The following is an 8744-nucleotide window of genomic DNA, read 5'->3' as shown; positions in this document are numbered from 1 at the left end:
GAGAGAGAGAGAGAGAGAGAGAGAGAGAGAGAGAGAGAGATTCTACCCCATTACTTCACCTTGGTCCAAAATATTCATACATACTATTATTAGTCATTCATGCTGGTCTTTAAGATGAAGAAAGAATAACTGAAAATGTCTTGGTACCAAATAATTCCCCAAAAGAAAATATTTTCTTCTATTTTGATTGTAAGATTTGTTTACATTTGATTGTAAGAATTCTTTATAAACCGAATAGTCAAATCCATTATGAACTCTCCTCTCCTCTCCTCTTTTCCTCTAACCTTCCATCTCTTTCTTTTTTCTCTCTCTTGACTTCTCCCTGTTTCCCTTGTCCTTTCTCCCATTCTCTAATTTTTCTTTGATTTTTCCTTTTCTCATTACCATTCTCATACTAAGATCACCCTGCTGAATTCTGGCTCTGTGGCTTCAGGAGACTGCATTGGGGTAGTTTGTAGGGAATTCGTTAATTCCAGTCGGAGACCCCGCAGGCTGGACTCTCTTTGCTATTCTTTCAGGGCTCCAGTTCTACTCTCTCTGCAGGAAACAGAGGAGCTGATCCAAGTTCAAAGTCACGTCGCCGTCCCCTCTAAGAAGTGCTTTATTTCTCTACAAACCGCAAAACCTCTTTCCCTCCTGTCACTGGGTGAAAAAGGAAGGGAAGGGGAGAGAGAGAAAAAGAGCGAGATCGATCGAAAGGGAGTTGAGAAAGAGAAACTGCAAATGCTTTGAGAACTATTGCTACAAATATAGACTTTAACTTGTTCTCTGAAGAAAGAAAGCGACCAAACTACGCTGTAAACTGTTATATTGAAATAAGTTTTTCAACAGGTTTCTGGAAGTGCCCGTTTTGCAGCACAACAAACAACTGCCTCAACTGGGCAAACATTTCCCTCTTTGTAAGTTTTCCAAAATTGTTCTTTTTAAATCGCACTGGAGCTTGCTACTGGCTCCTTGAGCATGGGGATGGTGGGGTTGATGAGGACTGGAGAGTTTGCATTAGGTTGAATTGTGCTTTTTGTTTTCCTCTTTTGAGTCCTTTCCTTTAAGGGGGGGGGGGGCACGTTGTGTATAGGGGGTGGGGCGGGTAGGAGAACAATGATAACCAAAACTCAAGAAATATAAAGTATACCCCAAAAACCCAATGTACTTGAAATGGTAAATGAAATGTTTCTCATTGTGCATTTCTGAGCGAAAAGTTTATATTGACTTTCCTGTATAGAATAATTATATGTATATTGCTATCTAGAAGGAGAGGAAAACAGAAAGGAAATCTGACCTGTTTAAATTGGAGATAAGATGCGTCTGTCACTATGCACTTCAAACTTTTTGTTTCTTTTCCCCTTAAGGAAAGGGAATGGGGGTGGCAATGGGGGAGGTAAGGACTTGGGAATAGTGGAGAGATGATGCTGTCTATTTAACCTGAAAAGAACAGACCGATTTAACAGAATCACTTGCACCGTTGTCTGTATCACAGACACTCATAAATTCAACAAGATCATCAACAGGATATTAAGTTGCAGGTTACCTTTGATTCTGCCGATCTTAGCCACTTCTAGGCCGTTCGACCTCTGACCCGTGAAAGACCACATGTGTGGCGGTGTAGCCTCCCTCTGTAAAACACACTTCGGAACAAAAGTTCTTTGTCAGTTTAACAGAAGTGTAATGTAAAAGAAAAGGGAAATAATGAAAATCTCAGCCAAAGTAGTAACTTTTAAATGCCTTTTTTTTTTTTTTAAAGAACGGGTAGCGTGGGCCGCTGCCCGCTCCAATGTTTGAGAAATTTGCTAAATCCTTTACCTTTTCTCCTTCCCACCATTAACATTTATTGTTCTGTAGCTGTGCTTATAAAAAAAAAGTTGCTATATAAAAATGTGCTCGCCAGCTATTTGGGAATACGGCAATCTCACTGTTCGTTTGTCTAGAAGAGGAAGAACGGGACAAATGCAAGCAGACCACTAAACACTGTCTGTTGGGACTGTGGAATTGGGATTGTGCTCTTACATAAGGAAGGAGGACTTTATTGTCTCATTGCGTCCCCTATTTCCTTAGGGGAGTATTTTTACTCCAGCAAACAATAAAAACAAAGCCCGAGGCATTAGCTTACATGAGAATGTTTCATTATTCCAATATTTTCCTTTGGGGTCCTAGGTGAAATACAAACAGGGAGGTTGAACACTAGTGACAGCGGAGCAGCTTTCCAATAAACTGCAGCATTATAGCAATAGACTTTGTAATACAAGTTATGCTGTCATTCATAAATAACAATGCCATATGTTAACCATATTGCTTACACAAGTAAACCCGTCAATGTGTCACTATTTGATTTATCTCAACAGCTTCTTCAAATATTGAAGTATAGATCTGGGGAGGGAGGTGGGAGCAGGGGGTAACAATACAGCAAAAAAAAATGGTTGGGTTTTTTTTGAATTACACAACTGCTGTCCAAATGGAAAAGAGGCAGGGGAAAATTAAAAAAAAAGAGGATCACAAAATACTATATGATTGTAATAACTGTACTTATTATGAAATACTTTGTTTTTAGTTTTTATATTTGTATTTTTTCCAATTGTGTTTATCTCTTCTCAAGGTGTTTCTAAGAAATTTGACATCTTAATAGTTAAAAGATTTATCAGTGTCCAGATCTCTACAAACTCCCAATAGTTAGCAGTGAAAATAGTCAACAATCAACTCGAAGTAGAAAAATAATTAGATAGTTTTATTCAACTCCTGCCATCCTTTAAGTAAGGAAAAATGAAGATAGAGGAAATGTGTTTTATTGTTAACTGCTGATGTTGGAGCATCATTGTGGAAGAGTTACAATCCAAGACTATCAGAATGTTCGAAGAAATAATAAGCAAAAAATCAACACTCTCCCCAACATGGTCATGATCAGGAATTGTCTGCTTTATTTTTCCACACCCGATCCCCACAAACTTTGATTAAGAAGGCTGTGTTACACACAACTCACCCAGTTAATGTTAGCCCTAGACAATCACTCCTACCTCTGTATAGAAGGGTTTTGCTTAAGGAACGGAAAAAGGTATTTCCTCCCTTCAGACACATGCAAGACACACTTCTTGGATTAAAAACAAAACTGAACAGTTTAGAGCAAATCAAGCAGAATATTCACACCTTGATCAACCTGCAGAACTCATCCCAGTAGCTCAAGAAAGGAATATGTATCTGCCTGTCTTGGGGTTTGGGGGGGGGAGTAGCAGAATAGCTTTATTCCAGCAGACAAAGAGGCAAACCTTTGCAGCCTAAAATGAGAACAAGATACGAAGAATGTGTCAGGGAACCCAGAGTAGTTGCCAAGGAGCAGTGGAGCATCTCTCAACCATAGGTGACTATACCTCATTTTAAATTTAACTTGCAATTTTTAAGAGAATTATGGCAAACCCTTGAACCTAGAGTTTTCCTTACTTTAGTAAAACAGCTAAATTAAATTGCATCTTTTTTCATTCTCTGTTCCACCTTGCTCTGTGTTTGAAAAGTAATGAGGATCTCAAGAACTTCATAGGTTGTGCTACAGACAAGAATTTTGTACCTATTGGAGTAACCAAAATGATATTTCGAGGATTTCACTTTCACATCCACTCAGAGGAGGATAACAAATAATGTGTACTGGAACTGGAACTCAGTTCTACTGGGGTTTTGATCCTATACACTCCAGAACACAACTATCTCAACCCCTAAGAAAACGGAACCTTGCAGAAAACATTCAGAACTGAGCACAAAGTAATTTAGAGCACACTAAAAGGTGGATTTTCCATCTATGTTTTTCTGTACTGCCTTTCTTTTCTCCCCCACTACCAGTGCTTCCTCACCATCCTTTCCTTCTTTCCTCCCTCCCTCCCTTCCACCCCCCGGGGTCAAAACCATAGACAAAGGCTCAAAAGCGAGGAAATGTCCAATTCACTCCTCTTATAGTTTATTAATTACCCACCCCCATCGAAAAGAAACTTGTATCTGTTCAATAATTAAGCCAGGGCAATCAAGCGTGCGCTGGAGGCTGTGTGAATGCAGCCTTACAGGGCGTGAGGTAATGGCGCAGCGGATCTCTTCCAAGGGCCCAGCGAGCCAAGGTGGGCTGCGCTAGCGCAAGTCCATGGTTTTCCCTTCAGAACCTTGTAGCGACCTGCAGCCCCTTGGAGGTTCGGTTGCCAGACAGCTATGTAGTGCATTGCACTTTCTTTTTCGTTCTCCCCTCCCCTCTCCCTCCTCCTCTTTCTTTTGTCTGGTGCGGTACAGGGTGAGGATAGCTTTGTGAATCATATAACCCTCAAAATGAATCTTTCCTGCCTCCCCAATATTTTATTTCTTCCAAGAAACTCAGCTTAAATTTTTTTTGGAGGGGGGCAATTACTACAGTAGTCAAACCCAAGGCATCCATTCCTCCCATTATCGCTTTATGGGGGGGGGGGCATTAAAGATAGCACCTATATTCTATGCCTATAGTCATATTTGAAAATACAATAACTAGATCAGGGATTAATTGAATAGTTTTTTAAAAAAACTCTTATCAATTATTTTATGCTTATTTAATAATGCATCATGCAATTGACTTTTTCATAGACTCATTGGATTTTAGAGAATCTTTAATTTCAGATGAGGTTAAAAAAGACATTACTCTGGGGTCAGGATGGTCATAACAATAGTATGAAGAAAGTAAACAAAATGAAAATGCATTTTTGAACTGACTACTCCAGGAAGTTGATTATCTATCCTTTTTGCCCAAAATCTAGGCCTATCAAGAGTTATTTGATCAGGGTTATCGGCCTGTTATTGGTGTAGATTCAGAGTTTTCATGTGTGTTTAAATATTCTCTGAGGGAGAGAATTCAGGAATTAGCTTCAAAGTGTACTTGCCTGAGTCAATAATCTTTTCACTATATGTATTAAATCACAAATTATGGAATACTCATAAACCAACATATAAATACTTCTATTACCAATCAGAACAAACCTGCATATTACTTTCTTTGAGATTTTTTCTTTTTTTCTTTTTCAGGGTTTCCATAAGGAAATTGATCAGTGAGGTATGTTTGAATTAAGACATATTAAATCAATGACAGATACATATCATGCTGTGTTTAACAAGAGTTGTACAAGGAGGCGTGTACAAGATTCCACACAGCACTACAGCACTATTACTCCCCATTTACAACTTTTCCTTCATGCATTTGCCCATTAACCATTAAATTTCAGTAATTCAATAAAACAGAGCAGTTATAATTTTGAGGAAAAGCTATTTTGAAGGGGAGAGGGAAGTCCTCATTTTATAGCACAATAAAAATACTCAACAGCCCATTTTAAAGGCAGCATGTGTTTATTTTGAATCTTTACCTATAACTTGTAGTACTGAATTCAAAGCTATGCTAGCCTAAGCACTAAAGTTCATTGCTGAATAAATTCAAATGAGAGAAATTCTTCCCTAGAACTTCAGGATGAACCAAACAAATAATAAGGCCAGTTAAGGTAGTATAGCTTTGAATTTTAAGATTATTCCTATAAGTCATGACTAAGTGTAGATAAAGAAATGGCAGGAAAGTCTGTCATACTTAGTTTTCTTTGTGAAAAGACTGTGAAACTCAGACCTATATTTAGGCAATAAAGGCAAGCATCTCTCCCTTTCCACCCTACCTCCCAGTGATATTTCCTAAGATAATTTTCGTTTGACTTCACTTCAGGCTTTCCTTATTTTTCCTATTCAAACTTTTTCAAAGCATTTAAAAAAGAGAGATTGAAATTTGGTTTTTATTATATTCTTTGCTTAGACACCAGATTTAGAAGAGACATCTCATTTCTAAGGTCACATAGTGGGGTAAGGGGTGGGTTTTCAAATTGCTGTAATTAATGTCAACTTTAATGTCATCACCTCTTTCACTCTTTATATAATACTGTACCACAATTGCTTTGTCTAGAAAGATTTCTGCTGTTTCTGGTAAAATAATCCATTTTGACTTTGCTGACAAACAATCTGGTAAGGCCTTGTCTATATTTCTAAACAGAAAATTGACATTTAGCTTCAAGTTTCACCCTTTGTCACAACTGTTTGGGAAAAAGTTGGCTACACTGATAAATCCCCCCCCCCCCCAAAAAAAAGAGGTGAGCTTGACTTCTGAGTCTCCTTGTACATAATGGGGGGGAGGGGGGAGCCTTCTTGTCCAAAATTTGAAAGTCAGACACCTTGAAAAAAAAAAGTAACCTTACTCAATCTTACTTTGCTAAACAGAAAAACAAAACCTGGTGTACACCTGTTCTCCACCAAGACTGAAGTGAGAGAAAATAATAGAAAATTTCCCTTTGAAAGCAGTTGAGGTACATGGTCCTTATGGTTCTCAAGCAAGGCATCTATCAGAGATGTTCATAAGAAGAAAAAAAAACCAAGGTAAAAGACGACATAGATGCTAAATTGATCGGACATATTTTCATGATGTCAGAACATTTCTAATATAGAATAAATTTGAAGAACCATGTACAAATGTGTTGAGTGACTTTGACCAGGAGAATTTCTTCTAAAAATGATTCTAGCTATTTCATTAGCTCGGAGAGATGACAGGCGGCCAGATCCGAGACTTTATCTTCAAAAGGTAAGAGACTTTTTTTAGGATGTGTTTTTGCACATCTAATTGGAAGCGTCATATTTGGAAAGCAGCAGAGATTACACTTCTATTATCTTAAACCGTCTTGAAAAGGAGTCCATGAACTAACAAGTTGAGGTAAAATTTTTACTTGTCCCGAATGACCCTATTTACAGTGTCAAATCACTCAGGTTATCCCGAAATCAACTAGTAGGTGTTGTCATCTCTAAAAACACCCACTTCTACTGCCATTTAACTGTAACCTTGGTCTTCTGTTGGGGCACATTCCGTTTCTTCCCTCGAATAAAGTTTCAAGAAGTATTAATTCAGGTGAGGTTAAGTGAATAAATGTATCCACCTCCCAATGACAGCTCTTGAGGGTTGAAAAGAGGAGGGAGGAAAAAAGGGGGCGGAAGGGCGGCGGGGATCAGGAGAGGGAGCTTTTGCTTTGACCAATAGTGGGCTAGTGGTTACGTTAGAAGTTGGGAAATCTTCCTAGTCACGGTTGTGAACATCTCTCTTCAATTCCCAGCAGAAGGGCCGGCTAGCTAAATTTCAACCTGATTAGAGAGGGTGTGCTACATCCTTAAGCTGGGCGTTTGCAAGGTGCATCAACTTCACTGACCCTCAGTGGCTGAGGCACTCAGCACCTCACTCGCGCGTCGCAAACTTTCTACAAGTACAACTTTTCGACAGGAAGGAAGGGGGGAACTGGGGGCATGTAAGGAGGAGGGGGCGGGAGGCAAGTGGGGATAGAAGCGAAACCAAAGATTGAGGCTAGCATGAGGGCGGATGCCCGCTGAGCCGCGGGCCTGAAAGAGAGCCAATCGGGCAGCCCCGACTGCTGCCAATCAGACGACTCCCTCCAATCCCACCCGTGCCATTTCCAAAATCTCGGTCCCACTGTGCAGCTCAAATGTGGTGTTCGTTCTGCCAATCGCTGGAGGACAGAGTGGGGAAAGGAATAAGCGGAGTTAGGAGACAAGGACAAAAGAAGTTAAAGAGCGCTTAATATATACATGTTTTTTGAAGTCTGGCAGAGGGGAAAAAATAACAACAGTGAGGGTATATGGTTCTGATTGTGTAGTATTGATGGAGCCCCCTTTGAGCAAGAGGAATCCGCCGGCGCTGAGATTAGCAGATTTGGCAGCGGCTCAGCCCCATCCTCATCAGAGTATGACAGGCTTCCCCGGATTGGGGAGTCAACCCGCTCACTCCCACCACCACGCTGCAGCAGCCGCAGCCGCCGCTGCAGCTCACCTCCACCCCCGGGATCTGGGGAGTGACCCTGGAGTGGCCCTCACTTCGTTCGGACCCGAGCACATGGCTCAGGCGAACGCGCTCAAACTCAGCCCTCCCTCCCAGCCGCTTCCAGCGCACCCCGAAGCCCAAGCGGTTGCTGCTGCCACTGCCGCGTTCGCCTTGAAGTCCGGCGCGGGCAACTACCCCAGTGGTGGGGGCAGTGCAGCGCAGTCTGCACCTCCTCCCCCAGCCCCTCCCCTTTCCTCCTCCTCTTCCCCCTCTCCCCCTCCCCCTCCCCCTCCTCCTCCTCCACCTCCTTCTGCCCTCGCGGGCTACACCGCCACCAACAGTGGTGGTGGCGGCGGCTGCGGCGGCAGTGGCAGCATTAGCGGCAGCAGCAAGACCAACAGCAGGGACTTCATCCTCAGGAGAGACCTTTCCACCACGGCCCCTGCTGCTGCCATGCACGGGGCGCTGGGAGGGGAGCAGCATTCCCGGGCAGGCTCCCCCCAGCACCCACCCCCGCCTCCCCACTCTGGCAGCATGTTCATCTCCTCGACTGGAGCCTATGCGGCCCCGGATGGGTCTGGAGGCGGCGGCGGCGGCGGTCCCGCGCTGTTCCCAGGGTTGCATGAGCCGTCTGGGGGCCCAGGGAGCCACCCCCACCCGCTGAACGGCCAGATGCGTCTGGGTCTGGCTGCAGCGGCCGCGGCGGCTGCGGAACTGTATGGCCGTGCCGAGCCTCCCTTTGGACCCCGCTCTGGAGACTCGCATTACGGGGCAGCAGCGGCCGCCGCCGCCGCCGCCGCTGCCGCAGCAGCTTCCCTGCACAGCTACGGCTCCTTGAACTTAAACCTGAACCTGGCAGCGGCGGCGGCGGCGGCGGCAGCTGGACACGGGCATCACCATCACCATC

General features: G+C 43.0%; 1 protein-coding gene across 1 annotated transcript in view; it reads left to right on the top strand.

The window, feature by feature from the left end:
• The first annotated feature begins 7663 nt into the window (after nt 1-7663).
• The window catches only part of ZIC5 (Zic family member 5), a 7374-nt gene continuing 6293 nt past the window's right edge, over nt 7664-8744 (top strand). Inside the window, 1 exon segment of the mRNA XM_069064136.1 lies at nt 7664-8744. This exon segment is cut by the window's right edge and continues 17 nt beyond it. Coding sequence (XP_068920237.1) covers nt 7679-8744 — 1066 coding nt within the window. The 5' untranslated portion in view covers nt 7664-7678.

Source organism: Petaurus breviceps, unplaced genomic scaffold, assembly GCF_028583685.1.
Source record: "Petaurus breviceps papuanus isolate PSGF00001 unplaced genomic scaffold, PetGlider_PUasm1.0 90625, whole genome shotgun sequence".
In the NCBI taxonomy this organism is placed as follows: domain Eukaryota; kingdom Metazoa; phylum Chordata; class Mammalia; order Diprotodontia; family Petauridae; genus Petaurus; species Petaurus breviceps.
This window is presented reverse-complemented; position numbering and strand designations above follow the sequence as displayed.